Genomic DNA, 25,404 nt, shown 5'->3' with positions numbered 1-25,404 from the left:
ATTCCCTCGTGGAAAGATCTGATGATGTTGAGGAGACGAGGTGGACATCCAATCTTGGGAAGTATTTTAAAAAGCCAATCCCTGCTAACCAGATCAAATGCTTTTGTAAGGTCTATGAGGGCCACAAGGAGTGGCTGTTTTTGTTCCCTGCATTTCTCCTGCAGCTGTCTGAGGGACAATACCATGTCAGTGGTGGATCTATTGGCTCGTAATCCACACTGTGATTCTTGATAGACTCTGTCTGCAAGCACCTGGAGTCTCGTCAGCACAACGCGGGCAAACAGCTTCCCTACCACGCTAAGAAGAGAGATGCCACGGTAGTTATTGCAGTTGCCCCAACCAAATGTCAACAGTACAGATAATTAGGACTGGAATTTTTAAGTGAAAACTACCCCTGACCCAGAGATGATCAGGTAGTAAAAATGTTTTTTTTTAAATTCTTATTTACCTTTTTATAAATTAAGAGGCAGGTTGATTGAAGTCAACTAGCAACAACAATAATTTATAGAGCTAATAAGGGCAGGTTCTATTTGTTTGTTTGTTCAGTCGTTTAGTCGTGTCCGAATCTTCGTGACCCCATGGACCAGAGCACGCCAGGCCCTCCTATCTTCCACCGCCTCCCGGAGTTGTGTCAGATTCATGTTGGTTGCTTCGATGACACTGTCCAACCATCTCATCCTCGGTCGTCCCCTTCTCCTCTTGCCTTCACACTTTCCCAACATCAAAGTCTTTTCCAAGGAGTCTTCTCTTCTCATGAGATGGCCAAAGTACTGGAGCCTCAGCTTCAGGATCTGTCCTTCCAATGAGCACTCGGGGTTGATTTCCTTTAGAATTGATAGGTTTGTTCTCTTTGCAGTCCAGGGAACTCTCAAGAGTCTCCTCCAGCACCACAATTCAAAGGCATCAATTCTTCGGCGGTCAGCTTTCTTTATGGTCCAGCTCTCACTTCCATACATCACTACAGGAAAAACCATAGCTTTGACTATTTGGACTTTTGTTGGCAAGGTGATGTCTCTGCTTTTTAAGATGCTGTCAAGGTTTGTCATTGCTTTCCTCCCAAGAAGCAGGCGTCTTTTAATTTCGGGGCTGCTGTCTCCATCTGCAGTGATTATGGAGCCCAAGAAGGTAAAATCTGTCACTGCCTCCATATCTTCCCCTTCTATTTCCCAGGAGGTGATGGGACCAGTGGCCATGATCTTAGTTTTTTTGATGTTGAGTTTCAGACCGTTTTTTGCACTCTTGTCTTTCACCCTCATTACAAGGTTCTTTAGTTCCTCACTTTCCGCCATCAGAGTGGTATCATCTGCATATCGGAGGTTGTTGATATTTCTTCCTGCAATCTTAATTCCAGCTTGGGATTCCTCCAGTCCACCCTTCCGCATGATGTATTCTGCATATAAGTTAAATAAGCAGGGTGACAATATACAGCCTTGTCGTACTCCTTTCCCAATTTTGAACCAATCCGTTGTTCCATATCCAGTTCTAACTGTTGCTTCCTGTCCCACATATAGGTTTCTCAGAAGATGGATAAGATGGTCAGGCACGCCCATTTCTTTTAAGAATTTGCCATAGTTTGCTGTGGTCCACACAGTCAAAGGCTTTTGCATAGTCAATGAAGCAAAAGTAGATGTTTTTCTGGAACTCTCTGGCTTTCTCCATAATCCAGCGCATGTTGGCAATTTGGTCTCGAGTTCCTCTGCCCCTTCGGAATCCCGCTTGTACTTCTGGGAGTTCTCGGTCCACATACTGCTGAAGCCTACCTTGTATGATTTTGAGCATAACCTTGCTGGCGTGTGAGATGAGTGCAATTGTCCGGTAGTTGGAGCATTCTTTGGCACTGCCCTTCTTTGGTATTGGGATGTAGACTGATCTTTTCCAGTCCTCTGGCCACTGTTGAGTTTTCCAAACTTGTTGGCATATTGAATGTAGCACCTTAACAGCATCATCCTTTAAGATTTTAAATAGTTCAACTGGAATGCCATCACCTCCACTGGCCTTGTTGTTAGCCAGGCTTTCTAAGGCCCACTTGACCTCACTCTCCAGGATGTCTGGCTCTAGGTCAGCAACTATATTGTCTGGGTTGTCCGGGATATCCAAAACGTTCTGATATAATTCCTCTGTGTATTCTTGCCACCTCTTCTTGATGTCTTCTGCTTCTGTGAGGTCCCTTCCATTTTTGTCTTTTATCATGTCCATCTTTGCACAAAATTTTCCTCTAATATCTCCAATTTTCCTGAACAGATCTCTGGTTTTTCCTTTTCTGTTATTTTCCTCTATTTCTTTGCATTGTTCATTTAAGAAGGCCCTCTTGTCTCTCCTTGCTATTCTTTGGAAGTCTGCATTCAATTTTCTGTAACTTTCCCTATCTCCCCTGCATTTTGCTTCCCTTCTCTTTTCTGCTATTTGTAAGGCGTCGTTGGACAGCCACTTTGCTTTCTTGCATTTCCTTTTCTTTGGGATGGTTTTTGTTGCTGCCTCCTGTACAATGTTACGAGCCTCTGTCCAAAGTTCTTCAGGCACTCTGTCCACCAAATCTAGTTCCTTAAATCTGTTCTTCACTTCTACTGTCTATTCGTAAGGGATTTGGTTTAGATTATACCTGAGTGGCCCAGTGGTTGTTCCTACTCTCTTCAGTTTAAGCTTGAATTTTGCTATGAGAAGCTGATGATCAGAGCCACAATCAGCTCCAGGTCTTGTTTTTGCTGACTGTATAGAGCTTCTCCATCTTTGGCTGCAGAGAATATAGTCAATCTGATTTCGATGTTGCCCATCTGGTGATTTCCATGTGTAGAGTTGCCTCTTGTGTTGTTGGAAAAGGGTGTTTGTGATGACCAGCTTGTTCTCTTGACAAAACTCTATTAGCCTTTGCCCTGCTTCGTTTTGAACTCCAAGGCCAAACTTCCCTGTTGTTCCTTTTATCTCTTGACTCCTTACCTTAGCATTCCAGTCCCCCAGAATGAGAAGAACATCCTTCTTCGGTGTCAGTTCTAGAAGGTGTTGTAAATCTTCATAAAATTGTTCAATTTCAGTCTCCTCAGCAATGGAGGTTGGTGCAGAAACTTGGATTATTGTGATGTTGAAAGGTCTGCCTTGGATACGTATTGACATCATTCTATCATTTTTGAGATTATATCCCATTATGGCTTTTCCCACTCTTTTGTTGACTATGAGGGCTACTCCATTCCTTCTACGGGATTCTTGCCCACAATAGTAGACATGATAATCATCTGAGTTGAAATCACCCATTCCCATCCATTTTAGTTCACTGATGCCCAGAATGTCAATGTTTATTCTTGCCATCTCCTGTTTGACCACCTCCAGCTTCCCAAGGTTCATAGATCTTACATTCCAGGTTCCTATGCAGTATTTTTCTTTCCAGCATCGGACTTTCCTTTCACTTCCAGGCACGTCCACAGCTGAGCGTCCTTTCGGCTTTGGCCCATCCACTTCATCAGCTCTGGAGCTACTTGTACTTGTCCTCCGCTCTTCCTCAGTAGCATGTTGGACGCCTTTTGACCTGAGGGTCCCATCTTCCAGCGTCATATCTTTTAGCCTTTTGTTTCTGATCATGGGGCATTCTTGGCAAAGATACTGGAGTGGAATTGCCGGTTCCTACCCCAGGTGGATTGCGTTTAGTCAGAACTCTCCACTATGACCTGTCCGTCTTGGGTGGCCCTGCACGGCATAGCCCATAGCTTCTCTGAGTTACTCAAGCCCCCTCACCACGACAAGGCAGCAATCCATGAAGGGGGCAGGTTCTATTAAAGGCTTTAAAAGTCTTTCTCACATTTGTAGAGGGAAGACTGGTGAGCTGGTTTTAAAGCAGGTTCTATTAAAGGCTTTAAAACCAGCTCACCAGTCTTCCCTCTACGAATGTGAGAAAGACTTTGCTGGTTCTTGACAGCTTCCCTTCAAGGAAATACAGCCCGGCTAAGGCTAGGAGGGAGGGGATTGTGCATTCCTGATCTAAACCTTATGTGTAGCTGTAATACGTATTCTCAGGCAGTGAAAGTGTTCTCTGTTGGTAGAAATCCCTTTACACAGTAATTTTGAGGTTTGAGCCGTTTAGCATGGCTCCAGTGTCTTGGCTCTGCTGGCCTTTGGTCAATTGCCATATTTGGGATCTTAGCTGCTCAAAGCTTTTTCTTGATTTCCATATTCAAGTAGCAGTATGGCGATAGTCACAACTCGCAATATTTTTCGGATATTGGAAAGTTATCTGAAAAAAAGTAAAGTGTTGGCAGGTACTTTCAGAGTATTTCACAGACTAATGTGTCAAAGAAAACCTTTTCAGGAACTGTGTGTACAAAATGATAATATTTAAGTCATGTAACAAGAAGGAAAGAGTAAAGATTGCCACAGCTTATCATTTGTGGTAAGAAATAAATGGAAAAGAAGTGCAGGAGGAAGAATAACTTGACCAAAAAAAATATTAAATACTGGAATGGATACAAACAACATGATTATGTAGAACCGCCACATTCAGAGTCAGAATAGCTGCAACAGTGTCCAGATTGCAAATTGAGATGACTGAAGGAAAGACGACAGAAAAAATACCTTTCAGGTAAAGGTGTCTATTAGGAGTGTTAGATTGAATACAGAACAAGGCTTCTCTAGCAGTTTTTTAAAGTTGTGAAGTATAAAAAGTTTTTTCTGATAGGTGATGCCATCAACTCGGTCACATCTCATTCCTAATGATGTCCAGAATGAACAGAAACATTCCAGTTTCTTAAACAGTTATAGAATGAACCAATAGAAGACACCTAACGATACTAATGGTGCTGGCTGGATAGCTTCATAAGTTAGGTATCTGGTTGTGGATCCAGATGTTGGGAGATTAATTCCCCACTGTGCATCCTGGACAAAGAGGCAGCCTTTGCGGGCTTGGACAGGCTGCACAACCAGGTTGTGCCCAGAAGAAAACTACTATCTATCTAGAAAACCCTGAAAAGAGTCACCATGACCCAATATTGACCTGACAGGCACACAATTAATTAATGACACTAAGGTAAAATCATTCATTAGGATAGTTCTTTGTTTCTGAAAGGGGTCTTCCAAGCTATTCATTTTCAAATAGTTCTTCCAACAGAGGTCTCCAGAAAGAAGCAGACAAAATACTTGACTGTCCAAATCACACAGAAAATAGTAATATAAGGAGGCCAAATACCTTTAGGACTTCATTGAAAACTGCACAGTAATTTTTTTTCTTTGCTCATAAACCACTTTTGTGTTCTAATTGCTCCCTAAAACTTTGCCATTAACCATAAATATTTCAGAATTGCTACATAGACAAAAGGCATTGTAAGCAACTGTCTTGCCATGAATAATGCCTTCCCGTTGAATTATCCTGTCTTTCTTCCCCCTCCAAGCACAAAACCCAATTAAAAGCAATATATCCCTAAAGACCTCTGTAAGAAAGGCTGCATTAACAAACAATTTAAATGTGTAAAAAGCAAGCTGCACGTAATTAGCCAAAAGGTGTGATTTCTACTGTTAGCAAGATTGCTTAGGCTCAATAAAAACCGATGCAAATAAGACGTCTCCAGGCCACACACATATATTAATAAAATTACTCCTGTATCTGGCTTCACATTCTAAAAACTGGGACACAACTTGAAACTAGAAGGTTGCTGAATTAGCAAGTAACAAAGTAAAGTCATTTCTAGAAGAACCTGTCTCTTGTAGTTGAAAGAATACTGGAAGTTAAGGTAGGCCATTGACCCATTTGACTCCAACCTGTCTACAGTGGTGCCTCACTTAACGAGCGCACCGTTTAATGACGAATCCACATAGCGATCTGTTTTTTCAGATCGCTAATGCAATCGCATTGTGATGTTTTCAATGGCAAAACATTGCATTGCAATGATCGGTAAGCGTTTCGCTTACCGATCTTCGCATTGCGATGTTTTTTTAAACAGCTGATCAGCGGTTCCAAAATGGCCACCAGATGCCCAAAATGGCCGCCACAACCATTTTCGCACCCTGCCCTCACTTACTGAGGGCGCGAAAATGGTGGTGCTATGGAGGAACTTCGCTGAATGGTGAGTTTGGGGCCCCATAGGAACGCATTAAACGAAGTTTAATGCATTCCTATGGGTTTTTTCATCCGTTTAGCTATGTTTTTGCATAGCGACGCTTAATCCGGAACAGATTAACGTCGCTATGCGGGGCACCACTGTATGTTGACAAGAACATTTCTTGACTGGGGTCTTTTCCTTTCATACTTGGTCTGGAAGCACAGAGAGCTTTGAAAGTGGACAAAAGTTTGGACCCATTCTTTCAAAAAGCACACCTAGTCAGGTACACCCCTCACCATTCAGGAGAGGAGAGCTGAGTGCTTTAAAAGTGAGGATCTGGCAATATGAATTCTTTCAGTCGAGATCTCTTGTGGGAAGAGTGTGGGCAGATATGTGTGTTTGGAAAGTGAATCTCTCTCTGTGTGTGTGTGTGTGTGTGTGTGTGTGTGTATGCATGCACATGCGTGTGTGCACATGTATGCTCATGAAGGGATAGCTGGAGATGAGAGGATGTGTTTCAGAAGGAGAGACACAACATAAGATTATCATCCCAACTTTTCCCCTTTCTCCTGTTGCATAGTCTTTCTTAAAATTATAACCATCCCACAGTATTTCTCACTTCAGATTTAGTAAGACAGAGAGGAACACTGTGGGCTGATGATGCATCTAAACAAAATAAAGAGCACTGCTAACCAATCAATATGTGGAACAGGCCTACTTCCAAAGATTTCCAGCTCTTGAAGGAAACAAAAATTTCCCACTCATGGTCTACATTCTTTGGATGGATATTTATTGATCCAATTCCTTTTTCTCCTCTACCTCCCATTTACCTTGCACCATATGTATACAATCAGTTAACTAGTGTGCTTCTTACTACAGTTAGATTAGGCATCCTTCAGTCTCAAGAGACAATGGTAACATGCTCTGTATGGAGGACTTGGAACAGTGTCTAGTGTGGCTGAGAAGGCCAATTCAAGAGTGACAATCCCTTCCACACTGAAGACAAATACAATCTGTCCCCTGTCTAGCTCCCTGATTTTGCTGGTTTCATGACTGCCTCTTTGCCTCAGCCTGCTGAACAAAGGTCTTTTCAAACTGGGAGAGGCTGTGATGCACTGCCTGATACTGTACATTCAGGCCAATGCGCACCTCCCAGCTTGATACAGGAAGGTAAAATGCACTGAGGGTGGGGATTTCATTGTTAGCTTTCATGTGAGCAGTCATCACCTGAACAGAAGTTCCATAGAAGCAGTTCTGGGTTTACATCAACCTGGGGCAAATGCAATTTATGGGTAAAATACATCCTATGATTATTGCCACATCTGTTTCATGTTGGAAATGATGTAACTGACTAGCCTACATTCCTAGTTTTATGTATGTTGTGACTGCATTTTGTGAGGATGGGCATGATCCAAGTGAAATTAGGAATATATAAACTCCACTGATTTCAAGGTGAGAGAGCTAAATTTGTCCACAGCACATCCATTTATATCACCTGGACAGATAAGTGTTCATCAGTTATTGGATTATATTTCACCTTACCATTCACTGATACTTGAAAGGTGAGCTACTAACAGAAGAACGAAATGAAGCTGCTTCCTGATACAGTGGTGCCTTGACTTACAGACGTCCCTACTTATGAAAATTTCGAGTTACAGAAAGCTCCAGCCGCAAAATTTTGGTTCGACTTGAGGCCGGAGCTTCCACTTACGAGAGGAAAAAGGCAGGGGGAAAGGGCGAGAAATTAAAATTTACTACCTGATGGTGGCTTCTTTGAGGCTGCTTCTTTGTAGATCTTTCGCCCCAACAGTTATGGAAAGGAATGTGGTAGGGGTGACCCAGAGCCAGGAGGCTTGACCCTTCTGGGTGCTCTGGCAGTGTCAGCACCCAGCTCACTTCCCGCTCGCTCCTTGCTGCCCTCTGCCATTTGAATTTCCCGCCATGGGCACACGGAGGGTGGCACAGAGCAAGCCGGTGGTGAGCTGGGAGGCGAGCGGCCAAAGAAACCCCGCCAGCTCAAGCCTCCAGGTGCTGGGCAACCGCTACCTCCACCGAAGCCAGGGGTGAGCAGCCGAAGCACCCCGGCCAGGCTCAAGCCTCCAGGCGGCAGTGGCCGCGGTGGCGGTGGAGCCAGGGCCGGGAAGAAGTAGTGGAGGTAAGGTGCTGCTTTTACATTTTTACTGTTTTGGGTGGGTTTTGCAGGGTGGGATTGGGCTGATTGGGTTATGTTTACATTTATTTTTAGATTTGTTTTGTTTTTTTGCAGGCCTAGGGGCTTGCAGTGTTTTTTGTTTGTTTGTTTTTTGGGGGTGGTATTTTTTTCTTCAGCCGGAACGGATTAATCCGTTTTCAATGCATGGGAAATTGTGCTTCGACTTACGGAAATTTTGACCCACAGCCGCCGTTCCAATACGGATTAATTCCGTAAGTCGAGGCACCACTGCAATTCATACCCTAGGAAGGAAACCTAAGAAGGAAAAAAATGGAATCAGGGTTAAGCAAAACAAAACACAGTACCGGAATTGGGGTGCCAGGAAAAAATTAAAGTTATCCACATACACTGCCATGTTGTATGTATGGAAAAAGGAAACAGAAACGAAGTTTGAAGATCTGAAGAAATGATAAAGATCTCTGTATGAAAAGCTCAGCACATCTCTGCAAATTACAGTGGTTGGAGGAAACACTGGCTTCCAGTGATGAGCAGGTGCGTATATGATATCCATCTGCAATGAGTTTGCTTTTGGAAGTGCTAAAAAGTGTTATATATTCCACAGCATTTGGACACTGCTGTGCAGCTAATTTGAGAAGCACTCCTTAGAAAACCAAGTATTTAAAATGACAAGAGCAACCTTTTCTAACCTGGTGCCCTATTTAGAAAAACAACAACAGAGGAGGGAACCATGCTATTTGAGGATGAGGGGAGGCTACTAGATTAGAGTACCAAAGTAACAAAAGAATAATTATTGCTTCAGCACTTGCACAGAGAGGAAACATGAACTGCCATTCTAGGGGCAGAAACAGAAGACAGTGCAAGTTCTTTCTTCTAGTAAAGCTCTTTGAATCCAGCTTTGAACTGGCAGCTTGGAAAGCCAATTCAGTGCATTTGAAAGTCTAAGGTGGGGTACATAATAAGGAATCTGACATATATCAAATTTTTATTATATAATTATAAATGTAGGGAGAACTTTACACACCAAGGTATAAGGTCATATGTCAGATATAAATTATGCCTTTCAATACCACCCGTTGCTTAGGTGATACTTTCTATAATATTGAACCAGATGGTGTTCCAAAAAGTACATTTCTTTTCAGGACATTATTGACTGATTGCAAATCCCTTGTAATTAGCTTCACTCCTTTCTTGCAAATGTTACCTCAGTTTCTATTTCCATTCTGCCATTATCACTTCCACAGTGAAGTCAATACAAGAAGGACCTCTACTATTTCAAGTAGCATGAACATGATGGTTCCAATCCTTTCAAACGTCACACAACCTATATGGGTTATTTCTTACCTTTCTTAAAAGAAAGCAGATTCGTTCAATATTTCTCAGCCGCTCTCTCTGTAAAAAAAAAAAAAAGGAAAGGAAAAGGGGGGAGAATGGGCAGGAAATGAACAATTTAAGAAACTTGTGAATGAAGAATATTTTCAGGATAAAATGAAATCAGTCTATGCTGGCTTCAGCTAACTTTGACAGAGTTTCTTTAGTCATGAATTGGGATTTGTGTTCATTGCTTCATAATTTAATAAAGCATTAACTCAGAGTGAGGCAGTCTGGGCAACTACAAGCAGCCCATTCAGGATACAGTAGCTGAATAGTGAAGAAAGCAACAGTTCAGCAATATCCGGAGGGCTGCAAGTTGCCCATACGTTAAGCAGTAACATAATTTGCATAACATAAATAAGCTTCAAAAACATCTGAGATAATTCACTGTTTCATTCAGTCGATTCAGTTGCACAACAGTGCAACTCTGGATTCGAAGGAGACACTGATGGTGTTAGGAATACAGTGGTGCCTCACTTAACGAGCGCTTCATTTAATGACGAATTCGCTTAGCGATGGCTTTTTCTGAGTGATCTTGCGCTCCGTTTAACGATGTTCCCTATGGGCGATTTTCGCATAGCAACGTTTGGGACCATGCTTTGCATAGCGATGACAGTTTGGGTCCCCCTGTTTTGCTTAATGATGGTTTTGACAGTCTCATGTTGGTTGTTTTTTATATGTTTAAAAATGTTTAAAAAATGTTTAGAATGCTTGAAATCATAAGTGCACTTAATAAACCCTTTGTTAAACTAATTTGACTTTGTTCCGACTCTTTTTAAATTTGTTGTAAAATTTTTCCCCCATTGAGATGCATTGAATAGGTTTCAATGCATTTCAATTGGGGAACCGCGTTTCGCTTAGCGATGTTTCCTATGGCGATTTTTGCTTAAGGACGGCAATCTGTTCCCATTGGAATGGATTATCTGGTTTTCAATGCATTTCTATGGGAAACCGCGTTTTGCTTAGCGATGTTTTCCCATAGCGATGATTTTTTTGGAACCAATTAAAATCGTTAAGCAAGGCACCACTGTAATTTAAAATGAATTTTGAACTCAAAGAAGTGGATCTATGGCTTTAGATGAACCTCCATGTCTTAAAAACCTCTCTCTTTGTTCTCAGAGCCACAAAGGAGCAAAAGAAAGTGTACAGAGATTGCACCTTGTGCTCAAAGTATCCACACTCTGTCAACCTAAAAACATACTACAAATGAAACACCTGAGGAGAAAAGGAAACTACATGTGCAGCAGACACAACCACCACAAAAGAAAACTCAGTAGATAGAAAGAGCAACATTTCCTCATCAGTAATAACCACTGTAGTCCTTTCTACCATGGAAGAATCCAGGCAATGTCAGTTTAGACACAATCCCACAAGGTGATTTATGTATGTGCTTAGCTAAGAGTAAGGTCAGGGATGATGATGTGGTTGGCCTCTGGACTAATCGGATAGCTCCAAAATCTGAAACTTCTCTAACACAGCCTTTCAGTTCTGCTGTGAATCCGTGAGTCTCCGGAACTGCCATAGAGAGCGAGGAGCAAGGTATCCTGCTAAGTTGGGCGCGAGCACGAGCATGCACAGTTTTGCTTCCCTCCACGCAGCTGTCTTCCTCCTCCACACAGCGACAGTGTTAGGTTCTGGTCACGACGGAACCCAACGCATGGGGGGTGGAGTTGCACATGCACGCAGGGGTGAAGAGAGAGGTGGAGCCCCACCCAGTGGGGCTGAAAATTAGAGGGTACATTGGCGAGGAGAGTTTTAAGTGACATGTCACACATACATATGTGTGTTTGGACTAGGATGGACCACAGCTGGCTACCTAGGCTGTGGTGTATGTACAACTCAGCACTGTGATATGATTGCTAGGGATGTTTTTAACAACAAGTTCCATAATTCTCATTCTGTGAATTCTACCTGACTGATAGCTTAGCTTCACCTAGTTTCCTATTCCAGAAAAAAAGTTCCCAATGAGCACTGAGGCAGGAACAGGAAGCTTGGGCAGATTTAGTTTTCAAAGTCTTCCAGTTTAGACCTTTCTCTCAGGTGAGCCACATTTCTGCTTCATTGGCTATGCAAACGCCTTTGACCAGGGGTCTCAAACTCAATTTACCTGGGGGCCGCTGGAGGCAGAGTCTGGGTGAGGCTGGGATGCATCAGATTTTCCGCCAAGCAGAGCAAGAGCCCGAGGAAGCCGCCCAGGAGTTTCCTTAGCCCAGCTGGGGCTCCAAGGAGGAGAAGGGGGCGTGTGAGCCCTCATCACCTGGTCATGACCCCCTCCAGCTCCTTCTTCCCCACCACCAGCAGCAGCACTATGAAGAAGCGGAGAAGGGAGGGAATGCTGGCAACTGGGGGGAGGAGGGCAAGACATAAATATTTTTTAAAACCCTCACAGAATTCGCCTTGCCAAAGGAGAAAAGCCCCCACCGGTACCGGCAAAATTAAACAGAATGGGGCGGGGAGCCCCACAGGTGCATGCACATGCACACAAACACACACACACACACACACACACACACACACACACACACACACACACACACGGAGGTCCGGCAACCTTCCTCTGAGGGCCCCCCTCAAAAAAAGGTGCACTCAGCAGCAGCAGCAGCTAACCCCACCAGGACAAACTTTGCAAGGCCAGCCCAGGCAGCCTCCAGGGCCGAGGCGGCTCAAGCAGACGAAGAGGAGGAGGAGAAAGCACCGCCGGGCACTGAGACGGCTGCTGGCTGGGCTGGTGCTGGGGGTGCCAAGAGAGAAAGAGGGCCAGAGAGCCACTTCCCTGGAAGAGGCAGCGGCAGCAGCTGCCATTGGCGGCTTGGCTCGGGCGCTCAGGGGGAAAAGGGTCGGCAGCGCACCTTGCTCGCTGGCTCTCCCCCAAGACAGCACTTCTTGCACCCTCCCTCCTGAACTGCAGCCTGCCAGCCGGCAGACAGGCAGGCTGACTGGCAAGCTGCAGTTCCAGATGAAGGGTGCAAGAGCTGGCGAGCTAGGGGAGGCTTTTTTTGACTCCTGACAGCAGAGGACGCGTGGGCGCTTCAGGAGGGCCAGGCAAGGTGGAGGCCACAAACTATCCTCCGGCAGGCCACTAATGGCCCGTGGGCCACATGTTTGAGAACCCTGCCTTTGACTGTGTGGACCACAGGAAACTATGGCAAGTCCTTAAAGAAATGGGAGTGACTGACCACCTTATCTATCTCCTAAGAAACCTATACATGGGACAGGAAGCAACAGTCAGAAATGAATATGGAACAAATGATTGGTTCAAAATTGGGAAAGGAGTATGACAAGGCTGTATATTGTCCCCCAGCTTATTTAACATATGCGGAATACATCATGCGAAAGGCCGGACTGAAGGAATCCCAAGCTGGAATCAAGATTGCTGGAAGAAATATCAAAAACCTCTGATATGCATATGATACCACTCTGATGGCAGAAAGAGAGGAGGAATTAAAGAACCTCGTAATGTGAGTGAAAGAGGAGAATGCAAAAAATGGTCTGAAGCTCAACATCAAAAAAAAAAACAAAAAAAAAACCAAGATCATGGCCACTGGTCCCATCACCTCCTGGGAAATAGAAGGGGAAGATATGGAGGCAGTGACAGATTTTACTTTCTTGGGCTCCATGATCACTGCAGATGGTGACAGCAGCCACGAACTTAAAAGACGCCTGCTTCTTGGGAGGAAAGCAATGACAAACCTCAATAGCATCTTAAAAAGCAGACATCACCTTGCCAACAAAAGTCCGAATAGTCAAAGCTATGGTTTTTCCTGTAGTGGTGTATGGAAGTGAGAGCTGGACCATAAAGAAGGCTGACCGCCGAAGAATTGATGCTTTTGAATTGTGGTGCTGGAGGAGACTCTTGAGAGTCCCCTGGACTGCAAGGAGAACAAGCCTATCCATTCTGAAGGAGATCAACCCTGCATGCTCATTGGAAGGACAGATCCTGAAACTGAGGCTTCAATACTTTGGCCATCTCATGAGAAGAGAAGACTCCCTGGAAAAGACACTGATGTTGGGAAAGTGTGAAGGCAAGAGGAGAAGGGGACGACCAAGGATGAGATGGTTGGACAGTGTCATCGAAGCGACCAACATGAATTTGACCCAACTCCGAGAGGCAGTGGAAGACAGGAGGGCCTGGTGTGCTCTGGTCCATGGGGTCACAAAGAGTTGGACATGACTAAACAACAACAACAATAAAGGGGTCTGTCTGTCAAGCAGATCTCCCAGAAAGGAGAATTATGGGATCTGTAGTCAATTTTTCCCTGTAAATCCAGTCCCTATTGACTGGCAGGGAAAGTCTATTACCACTCCAGAGTGCTCCTTTCTTGAGTACATATTGCAGTCATTTTCTGGCACCCTTCATGAGCATTGAGTGGCAACCTATTGGGATGGACATCCATGCCCTTATCAGCAGACACCTAGAAACAGCACTGCAGGCAAACATTGTCTTGAGTATACACAAAACAGGCATACTCTGTCTTTATGCCAACACACATCCAGGAGTCACTGCTATGAGTTCAGTGACCATGATAGTGACATGTCCACCACAACTAAAGAAGCCTTCTTCCATTTAGCTAGGCATTTCATCTAAGCTGATTGCAGGGGTGGGAGTGGGGGGTGTTCTTTTTAGAACTCAAAATTTGATCCACTAGTTTTCAAAGACGACTTCGGCAGATTCTATTTAGAAAAACACGTTTTTTCCGGCCTCTCATCCATGGAATACAAGACAAATTCTTAGAATTTATAAGCAAGTTTTATTTGATTTGCTACAGCAGCTATGTCCCTTGTACACCGTAAATATTCTAAGTAAGATAGCTGTACAGCACCATTCTTGAGTGGTCAGCTGAGTGGTTGCCTTGAAGAAAGTATGTTCTCTGCTACAGTGCCTGAAATCTTTAAAGGGACAAAAAAATTATCCCCTAGGATGAGAAGCTGGTTACAAGCAGGCATCAAGGAGAAATTTTATCATGTATTCCAGCCTGAACATTGTAAAGTGATTATTATTATTACTCTTTTTGCAGTGTAATCATACAAGAAATTATTTAACTTTAGTCAACTGTGAGCTGTGAGTTCTTCTAAAACATCTTCTGAGCAGAAGCTACCCTCAATGAGCTCCAGAAGTGAATATATCTGTGAATGCTTCTCACACTCATTTGCACCAAGAGTAACAATCCTCAAATCTACTGACCAATGGCTGCAGCTCACAATATTTTGACTGTTTACCAATAAAAAAAATCTGAGATGAGACCCCTACCATTTCATGTCAAAAGGACATTCAGAAGCAAAAGTACTAAGCACTTCATCTACATACCTGTGATAATTGTTGCCAAAGGGCAAACTACTGAGGTAGATAATCAATGGACTGACATGGTGAAAGGCAGCTAGATATGTTTATTACATACGGCTGGTGGTGCCTTGCTTGACGATTACCTCTTAAGACGATGAAATCGCTTGACGATGAGTATTTTGTGATCACTATAGCGATCGCAAATCGATGTTTGTATGGGGAAAATCTGCTTGACAACGATCGGGTCCCTGTTTTGGGAACCAATTTTTCGCTAAACAATTATCTAAAAACAGCTGATCGGCAGCTCTCAAAATGGCTCCCCGCTGTTTTTGTTTTAAACATTTTATTAGTTTTCCGGTCTATCTACATTGTTTTGTGCTTATCAGACATCGTGTTACATATTTTGCTTACAATTATTTATTTTTTACATCTCAGTGTTTTCCTGGTTGTCCCCCCCAATTCCAAACATTTTCAAGCATTCAAACCATTCACATACAGATTTTAGTACACAATATGACCACTATCATAATATTACTCTCATATTATATAAAATTCTTCTAATAATTCTTCTATTAACAGTCTTCTAGTAATATTTTTATTAAAGGTGGTTCCAGATCCATAACGCAGCTTTATACTTAATTTAGTTTACCTAAAATAAAAAATCACCATATTATATCTTTACTCTAATTAGGCCTCCCTTATTTCAATTTAATTCTCCTTTTTAATATACAGAATATACCCTTTTACAAATCCAAATGGTGAATATAAACCTGTTTTCAATATTAAGGGGCCCTTCCTTGTTTTCCCCTTTTTCATCTTTCTAGGTAATTCCCTCTCTAATTTCTTTCTCATTTAATATTACTGTGTTTTCAAGTTTTCTGTCATCCCTCATGTCCTCTGAAGCCATTTTATAGGTCTGATCTATGCCCACCAACTCTCTGTGCACCCAGCCCATCCTCAGTGAGTCCTCCAGGCATCTTCTGGTTAATTTTGCTGCCTTGTCCCTCCCTTGCCCCCTTGTCCCTCCCTGGCACTCCTCCCTGATCCAAGACTGGTGCCTCTCTTGGAACAATTTCCTCAAGCTGCTGTTTTAATTGGGATGCCTCATCTGAGATATTCCCATCTCCTTCCTTGCCGCTCCCTGCTGCCTGCAGACCACAATCCATCTGATGTTGATTAGCTAATTTTGCTTCTTCATAGTGAGATTTCACGGTGTCCAATATTCTTTCAAGTGCAAGTTTTATTCCGTTCCAGAATTCTCCTTGTTGTGCCATTGCAATATTGTATCCACGGCTGATGGCCTTAAAAGTCCACTTTAGGGTTAATTTCCCAGCCAAGCTCAAAGGAAGTCAAAAGGGAATAACAGCCAAGTAGTCAAGGTCACAGCTCCTGGGCTCCATGCCAAGAGATTCCAAATAGTCAAAATAAAATTCAGATTATCAAATATAGGTTGCAGGAAAATTTCTCAAGCTTCACAGCATCAAACTGTAATATTCTCAAAGTATATTTTAAAGTTATTTCCTTTCCATCAGCTATCCCTCTCACCAGATCTTCTGCCGCTTTTTAGTTTCTGAGGGACAGCATTTCTTTTTCCATATACTATATAGGAATTTTTCAGGGGTATAAACAATTAGTTATAAAAGTCTCACCCGATGGTAAACAGCGATGTCAAAAGGCTGGTTCTTGCTTCTTTGGCCGGCTGCCAGCGACTTGCAAGCAAGCCGAAGCTGCTTGTTTCTGCCCGTTCACTGATTTGGGAGTTTCCTGGATCGAACGGGGTGCCCCCCCCCCCGTGATCAACAGGCTTCCCCCCCCCCAGTTCACCACCCCTCCAGGGTGGTTCCGACACCCTACGGTGTCCCGAACAAGGTCAGGATTCAGCCCAGGGGACAGAGCTCTGTCCTCCTGTTGCTGTCTCGTCGCGACGTTAAGCCGGAAGTCTGGCTCCCCGCTGTTTTGCTGACCTCATTTCGCAACACAGCGAGCGGAAAATGGCCGCCATATGGAGGATTTTCGCTGCACGAGCAGGTATTTCCCTCATTGGAATGCATTGACCGGTTTTCAATGCATTTCAATGGTTGTTTTTGTTTTTGTTGTTGTTTTTTGCTTGATGACGATTTCGCTGTACAGCGATTTTGCTGGAACGGATTATCATTGTCAAGCGGGGCACCACTGTACTAGAAAATACAGATTCCCTGCTCTGCGAATGAACTATATCATGCTCTGAACTTCCACATTACCCAACAACACCCTAGGCCAGCAACGGCAAACTTATGGCACATGTGCCACAGCTGGCACACAGAGCCCTTTCTGCGGGCACACGAGCCATAAGTCACCGGTCCACTACTCCCGCCCCCCCGAGCAGCCAAACCTGAGAAGGTGGCTGCAGCTGCTGTGCTGGTGCTTTGACAAGCGGATCCGGAGCAGCTGGTGCTGCTGGTGGATCTGGAGTGGGGTCACGAGGCACCTCCGTGCCCAGGATTCCCCTTTCTGCTGCCACCACATCTGGTTCTGCCGCAGCATGCCACCCACTAGTTTTTTTTTCTAGTTTTGGCACGCAAACCCAAAAAGGTTCACCGTCACTGCCCTAGGCCATAAGATATTGCTACAGCAGAATTATAATTATCCAATTCCACTTTTAAGTAAACCAAAGTCCTCTGTTACATCCCAGTTTGGGAAGATTCAAGTTTGCTGAATCTAGTCAAGTCTAAGAAGAGAGGCTCAAACTGTAGCTTTTGATCCCAGCTTGTTAGCTAAATAAGATATTAATTCTGCCAATATGGATGCAACAGCAAACTAGTTTGTTTAAAAGCAGAAATGCTCCCTGTCATGATGATGGGATATGTAGTTAGAGAAATGTAAGATGGAGTTAGACAGGTTCTGTGTGAAGATGATTTGAGAGACATTGGAATGTGTTTTTCTAAGTGCTATGAGAGTGTTTTTCTGAAGACTGTTACAGTATGGTTTGAGATAGAGCTGAAGGTTGGATCAAGAGGCCTGTGGAAGACTCAACATTACTAGCTAATTGGAGAAGAGATAAAACACCTGGACTTTCATGGGAATTAAGGGAGGAGAAAGGTGTTACAGCCCCTTGAGGCTAATTGGTTAACAGACAGAATTGTCAAGAAGAAAGGAGGAGTTAGAGAGTGTAGAAAATGAACATAGGTTATGTGAAAGAAGTTCTGTTCTGGATTTCGATCCCATGATGATGGGAGAGAGAAAGAACTTGATGGTTTGAGCATGTGGCTTGAAGGAGAAAGAATGTAAGTGAAGAGAAAGGAGGAGGTGGGGTTAGCCCACCTTAGCCCAGCTTAGTAGTGTTTATTATTTTAATGGGGATTAGTTATTTTATTTAACTGTAATGATCTTTGAATATGTTCTTTATGCTAAAGCTTGAGCAATATAAACTGATTCTATGAAACTATTTTTCTAATAAAATTATTTATAAAAATTCTTACAAAAGGGCTGGTCTCTTGAACATCCAGGGAGTGGAGAGGGCCACAAACTAGCTATTTTTAAGAGTCCTACCTAACTGAGCTGTTGTGAGTTCTAAGGAATCATAAAGCCCATGTGTCTGTACTTGCAAAGTACTGGGTAAAAGTAAACTGTTCTTTTAAGGTCAAACTTGTTCAAGGGGCTTACGCTATGCACTGCTGGGGTCTTGGGACTTGCCTCAGCGCAAAAGTGGTAGGTAAGTGGCCAGTCAAACTCTCTGATTGAGGGCCAAGCGCTCCTTAGGGAGGCCTGAGCACCACACTCCCTATCAGTTCCTCTGACATTTAAAAAAACAGGGAAAGACGAATGCATGCTGCAGTTTATACACATAAATGAACTACTGCATTGTCAGGATTTCTAATGTTTTATATGTGGAATTTGGTCCATGGTTGTGGGATCACAACCCCACCTTGATAAACAGAACCTAAAATATCTGTTTATGGCCTAACAAAGCAATCAACTAATCATCATGTGACAAGCTACTTACCTTATATATAATATGGATTGTCTGTCTTGTAAAAGCAAAGGAGATGATGAATCATGTGAGTCAGGCCTCGGTTTGTGTCTTTTATAGTCTAGCACTTTTAATTTTAGTTACAGAGTAAGTATACACCTACACATTCAAACAAAAATCAATCACGGGCAATCCTAAATCCTTATTCAATATTTGATTGACAGTTTCTATTGACAGCTTAGCAGTTCTGTTAGAACTTAATTACTGTAAAGAAGCAGAATGGAACTCACCGCATGTGCTGGGTTACACTGGTCTATGGGACTCTTGAAGTCTGTCTTCAACTCGTCAAATGCTATTATCTGCAGGAGAAACAATGCAATTAATTACTTACAGAAATAGTTTTTCCTGTTGTCATGAGTTGTATTATTTATCTCTTAACAGGAAAGAACTTCTTCCTTTCAGCTTTAACAAATTTTACCCAGATTTGTTCAAAACAGCTTACAATAGCATGGGCTGAACAAACTCAGTTCATTGCATGGAAAACTAATGTACAAAAGTATGAGAAAAACAGTTTCTCCATCTTCCATATTTTTATCTCCATTAAACAGATGTAAATATGTGGTCACTGATCATAAACATAAAAGGATCACGTTTAATAATATAAAAGGAAATGGCTAGCCAGATAAGGAATAGGAAAGGACACATCAGATCAACAACATATGAATAGAATCAACTCATTCTATATTAAGCACAGTTATATTGTTATCCTAAGCATGAGCATCTGCTCAGTTTAGCATTATGTCAGAATGTAATTTTCCAGATTTTAGTTGCTCCACTGGAGGACTGACAGGTGTTTTTTAAAACAATTTCTATATCCATAATACCGGCACTGGAGACATCTTATCTAGCTCTCACTACATGTTTCCTACAGCGCCTTCCTTCAGCTGTGAAAATTATACCAGCTACAGCCCTACCTGGACGAGCAGAGTCTCATAACAGTTTACACATGCACTGGTAACATCTCATATAGATTACTGCAATGCGCTCTATGTGGGGCTGCCTTTGAAAATGGTCCGGCGACTGCAAATGGTCCAGAATTGAGCTGCACAGCTGGAGAGTGGTGGGGCTGCTAGGGGACAAATCAGGCCAATTCTGTTTAAATTACATTGGCTACCAGTTGCTGCCCGGGTCCAATTCAAAGTGCTTGTTTTGACATATAAAGCCCTAAACGGCTTGGGCCCTGGATACCTGAAGGACCGCCTCCTTCCGTATGAACCTATCCGGCAGTTAAGATCTAGCCAGGGGACCCTTTTGAAAGAGCCGTCCGTCAAGGAGGTAAGAGGGATGGCTTGTAAACAAAGGGCCTTTTCGGCAGCTGCCCCCAGATTATGGAACACCATCCCAATTGAGATTCATCTGGCACCGACGCTGATAATATTTTGGCGCCAGGTCAAAAATTCCTGTTCCAGAAGGCTTTTAATTGAAATAATATCAACTGTGGGTCCTGATGGCAATTTTTAGAGTGTATATTTTAATTTTATTTTAATGATTTTATCTTTTAATTAATTAATTAATTGGACTTAGATGCCATCCATCTAGGCATTGTCTACTCTGGGCGGCTCATAACAAGCATAAAAGTACAAAACAATAATAAAAAGTACAAAACAATTGATATATAATAACAATTTTACCATTTACAGCAGTTAACAATCATTCAAGATGGAGAGAAAAAAGGTAAATTAAGTGGTGCCCGGAGGGAAGGCCTGTCTAAATAGCCAGGTCTTAAGATGGTTTTTGAAAATGCCCAGCAAAGGGGCCAAATGGATCTTGTAGGGGAGATTGTTCCAAAGACAGGGAGCCACTGCCGAGAAGGCCTTGTTTCTTGTTTTTGTTCAAGGAAGCCATGGTTTCCCAGAACTCAAGAGCTGGACCAGAAGTCTCTGCCTCTGCATGGACGTTGAAATTACCCAAGACCAAAAGCCTCGGCGTTAGGCTCCTCAGTCTCCCCTCCTGGCTAGAACGGGTGATACGAGTAGATCTAAGTGGGAGGAGGTGTTTCGCCAAATATCAAGGTCCTAAACCATTTAGGGCTTTGTATGTGATCATTAGAACTTTGAAATCAATGCGGAAGCGAACGGGCAGCCAGTACAAGGCGGCCAGTGCTGCAGAGAAAAAGTCCACCAGCTCAGGTAGGGAGATGGCTCGGTCGCGGAGAGCACAGTAACCCAGCAAAATCCCAATACCATCTCTGGCCCCTATCAACACATGGAGGGCCTCAAAACCCAGCTTCACCACCGCGGAGCGCCTAGTAACCTCTAGAGTGTTTTTATATACAATGGCTATTTCCCACCCACCCCAGTCCCTCCTGTCTGCACTGGTGCTGGACAGCACAACCGGGAGAACAGACAAGGGTCAGGGCTGACCCTTTACAACAAATTTAAAATGAATTTTAATTGTTGTAAGCCGCCCAGAGACCTTTGGGTAGAGTGGGCGGCATATAAGTTAAATAAATAAATAAATAAATAAACCAAGAAGAGTAAGTGTATGGAGAAAACCAGTAGCAACAGAAAATCAAAAACGGTCAGAGGGTAATTGTTCTCTCACCATTTTCCTGTTGGGCTACAATTCCCATTGTCACCAGACAAAATGAACCAGGGTACAAGGATTAGAAGTATGATATTAAGAGATTGGCTCAAACCTTCCCCTTTGTTCCAAGTAGATATACGATCCCACCTCAAACTCTGATTGGTCTCTGCCCAGAGATTATCACAATATACTCAGAATCGACACAGTCCAGCCAAGAGAGGGTCCGAAGTAAACGTCAAACAGAAAATCAGTCTCTTCTAAAAAGAGAAAACCGTCGTAGTCCTGTAATAACTCCAGATCTAATTTTCTTCGGTCCTCCGTCTGTTCTGCTGAGCTCCTCTCGCTGCTCAATTAATAGTTTACCATCATTTCCCGTGGCTTTATTTTTCCTTCCAAAATCAAAAACACTTCTGTTTTCAAAGTCCCGTTCGCCTGCCTTCTTCCACTCTTCAGTCTATGTCGCCACGTTGATAATTCCTTGCTTATTTTTTATTCCCGAAAGCCTGTGCCTCCTGCTCCAAAGATGTGGTTTTATTTTCAAAGTCCACTCAGTTAGTAAGGGAAGTCCAGATTGCACAGCTCTAACAAGAATTCAGTCTCTCTTGCATAGTATTTCCTCTGGGATTTTTTCCAGAAACACAAAGTTTTTCTCGCAATGTATCTGAGTAACCTTGGCCAGCTTGCAATCCCCTTGCTGTTTATCAGATAGTTCACTTTAGGAAAGAAAAAAAAAGACAAGTTGGTATGCTGGCTTGCCGCTTCCCTTCCCTCCTTTTGCTATTGTTTCTGTTCTCTTCCTCGGGAAGTTGGGGGTGGAGTTTTCCCACAGCTTTCTGCCATAAGATATGGCCTCCCGTCTCCGGTCTGCGCATAGGTGAATTTTCAGAGGGAAGAAATACCCAGTTGCTGCCAAATCTTCTACCCTTCTGGGCTCACCTGCTTGGGGGTGCCTCTCCTGGCACCCCCTTCCGTCGCCCCCTTCTTGGAGGGACGGGCAGGCCGGACGGTTCCAGTTTTCCCCAGAGCTGTTCACCGGGTGCTGCTGGCTTCACTGCAGTCAAGCTCCGCCTCAGGAGTGAACAGGAAAGCTTTAATTGACACCAATGGGAGTTTTCTTCTTGAAGTTAACAGCAATGGTCTTTGGGAGGACCACAGCAAGGGTGGGGTGAGAAGATTAAACATACCATGGTCCCGATCCATCTGCCTGCTTCTGCCACAGTGCATATATTTGAAAACTATGTGTGATAAAAAGCATGTATGTGATTAGTACACAAGTTGCTTTTTAATTCTGTCTACCATTCTGCTATTGGGAATTTCTTTGTGATGTACCAATAGCTTGTTACCTCAGTTGTATAGTTTTTTATTGTGTTGTTTCCTGTCATCTGTTTCTTTTCATCTTCAAATGAATACAAAAGAGATTAAAGAAACCTTGCCAAGAACCAGCTTTCAAGAAAGCATCACTATTCATTTAACAACACATTTCCTGTTCAGTACACTTGTAGCGTATTAAATATTCTGAATCACCAAATATCTATATGTAGAATTTTGTTTTTGTGACTAACACCTTATAGAACCGCACAGTATGAGATTTTGTTCTTGTGAGGTCATGTAAAATGGTCATTTACTTTGGATTTTTCATTTTGTAACATCCAGAATCCTGTGCTATTAAATCGCATGTAAAATGTAAAACTGCAGCACTATGTAAATTCAGTTTGGTTAGCTCAGGGATATTTTCCTTCACAAATATTCACATTCATTTGTTTATATTAAAATTTATATACTACTTTCTCATTCAAAATTGAGAGATTTGTAGCAGCTAATATCACATGAAAACAACAAGCCAACAATGAAACATGAAGGTACATCATAATAACAGCAGCAATAATGTGTCAAAAACTAATAGCTAGCAATGAGACAGATTCAACTGAAAATCTAATCTGTGCTGAGCAGAATATAATCATGGTCTTCCCTCCTTTACCTCAAGAAAATTCTACCTTGACCTTCAAAAGCTGGCCACACTTATGTCATGTTTAAAATTTGCCATTAGACCATATTTTCTCACTTTTCCAAAAGTAGAATCTTGGAAACAACAATTACTGTAATAATGAGTCACTGAATGATAGTAGCACAAGAGGATTTTTGCAGCTTTTTAAATAAAAGTCCACACCATTATTATGACAAAAATGTTACATTTCTTAACAACTCATTTTTAATGCCTACTCCCACCAAGTTCTACCCGTGTCACTCGAGCGAGCCAGGAGGTGAGGCTGAGGAGCCTAATGCTGAGGGAAGCCCAGAAGGAGAAGACAAGAAATCGGGCCTTCTCGGCGGTGGTTCCTCGCCTCTGGAACAATCTACCTCCTGGGATTCGCGGGGCTCCCTCACTGGGTATCTTTAAAAAGCAATTGAAGACATGGATGTTTCGGCAGGCCTTTCCTCCAGACAATTCCTGATGTTTCTTTTCTTTTCCGCTGCACTTGGTTTCTATTTTTGTAAAGTTTTTATTATTTACGCTGTTGTATGTATGTATACTTTTATTACCTGATGTTAGCCGCCTAGAGTGGTCCTGAGTTGGCTAGATAGGCGGGATATAAATAAAATAAATAAATAAAAATAAATAAATTAAATAAAAACTATTCCTTAAGGTTTTTTCCAGTGAGCTATTCCTTCTTGCTTTTTATATGATTGCTTCTTTCTCTCACGTGATGTCCTCTACATCTACAGTAAACTGTAGCAACCCTCAAAAACAATGAGAGGTAACTACTTTTAGCAAAGAAAGGGAGGCTTCACTTACACCTGATAGGCAGCTGCAGATAATCTGGAGGGGACTATGTTGGCATAACACCGGTTATTTTTCATCTGTTCCTTTTCTCTGGAGTACTATTCTCTGCTTGTTCATTCATCATAAGGAACTGACATGCTGTTATAAAATTACAGGATTTCAATGTTTCTTGTCTCCGATGTTTTTGAAATCTGATTTATAGCCCCCTATTTTCCTTTTTCCTCTAAATCACAACTGTAGGAGGAACCTAAAGTATCTATCTAGTATAGCCAAAGGAAGCACAATATACTGTACAGTGGTGCTCTGCTTAATGATTACCTTGTTAAACTACGAATCCGCTTTACGATGGTTTTTTGTTCCTATGGGTTTTTCGTTTGACGACGATCGGTTCCCTGCTTCAGGAACTGATTGTTCACTTAACGATGATTTTAAAACAGCTGATCGGAGGGTCGCAAAATGGCCGCCAGCTGTGCAAAATGGCTCGCCGCTGTGCAAAATGGCTGCCCGCTGTTTTCAGCACTGATTGCTCAATTTACAGGTACCAGAAAAAGGCCGCCCTATGGAGGATCTTTGCTGGATTATGAGGTATTTCACCCATTAGAACGCATTAACCGGTTTCTAATGCATTCTAATGGGTTTTTAAAATTTCGCTTGACGACGATTTCGCTTAAAAGCAATTTGAACAGAATGGATTATCGTCATCAAGCGAGGCACCACTGTATGCTTTTACAAAGTGCAGAATTACTGCCGAGCTGTCTTTTGTTGTTGTTTAGTCGTTAAGTCGTGTCCAACTCTTGGTGACCCCATGGTCACTCCATGCCCTCCTATCTTCCACTGCCTCCCAGAGTTGGGTCAAATTCATGTTGATCGCTTCGATGACACTGTCCAACCATCTCATCCTCGGTCGTCCCCTTCTCCTCTTGCCTTCACACTTTCCCAACATCAAGGTCTTTTCCAGGGAGTCTTCTCTTCTCATGAGATGGCCAAAGTATTGGAGCTGCAGCTTCAGGATCTGTCCTTCCAGTGAGCACTCAGGGTTGATTTCCTTCAGAATGGGTAGGTTTGTTTTCCTTGCAGTCCAGGGGACTCTCAAGACTCGCCTCCAGAACCACAATTCAAAAGCATCAATTCTTCGGCAGTCAGCCTTTTTTAAGGTCCAACTCTCACTTCCATACATCGCTACTGGAAAAACCATAGCTTTGACTATGTGGACCTTTGTCGGCAAGGTGATGTCTCTGCTTTTTA

General features: G+C 42.9%; 1 protein-coding gene across 2 annotated transcripts in view; it reads right to left on the bottom strand.

The window, feature by feature from the left end:
• Positions 1-25,404, bottom strand: part of CNIH3 (cornichon family AMPA receptor auxiliary protein 3) — a 108,562-nt gene that overhangs the window by 32,106 nt on the left and 51,052 nt on the right. Inside the window, exons 2-3 of one of the 2 annotated variants that reach the window (XM_020786654.3) lie at positions 19,082-19,150; positions 9,532-9,579 (exon numbers count right to left, since the gene is read on the bottom strand). In XM_020786654.3, coding sequence (XP_020642313.1) covers positions 9,532-9,579; positions 19,082-19,150 — 117 coding nt within the window. The remainder of the gene's footprint in view (positions 1-9,531; positions 9,580-19,081; positions 19,151-25,404) is intronic. The other variant, XM_020786655.3, reaches the window with a different exon arrangement.

The sequence above is a fragment of the Pogona vitticeps genome, chromosome 1 (genome assembly GCF_051106095.1).
Source record: "Pogona vitticeps strain Pit_001003342236 chromosome 1, PviZW2.1, whole genome shotgun sequence".
NCBI classification, from domain to species: Eukaryota; Metazoa; Chordata; class Lepidosauria; order Squamata; family Agamidae; genus Pogona; species Pogona vitticeps.
This window is presented reverse-complemented; position numbering and strand designations above follow the sequence as displayed.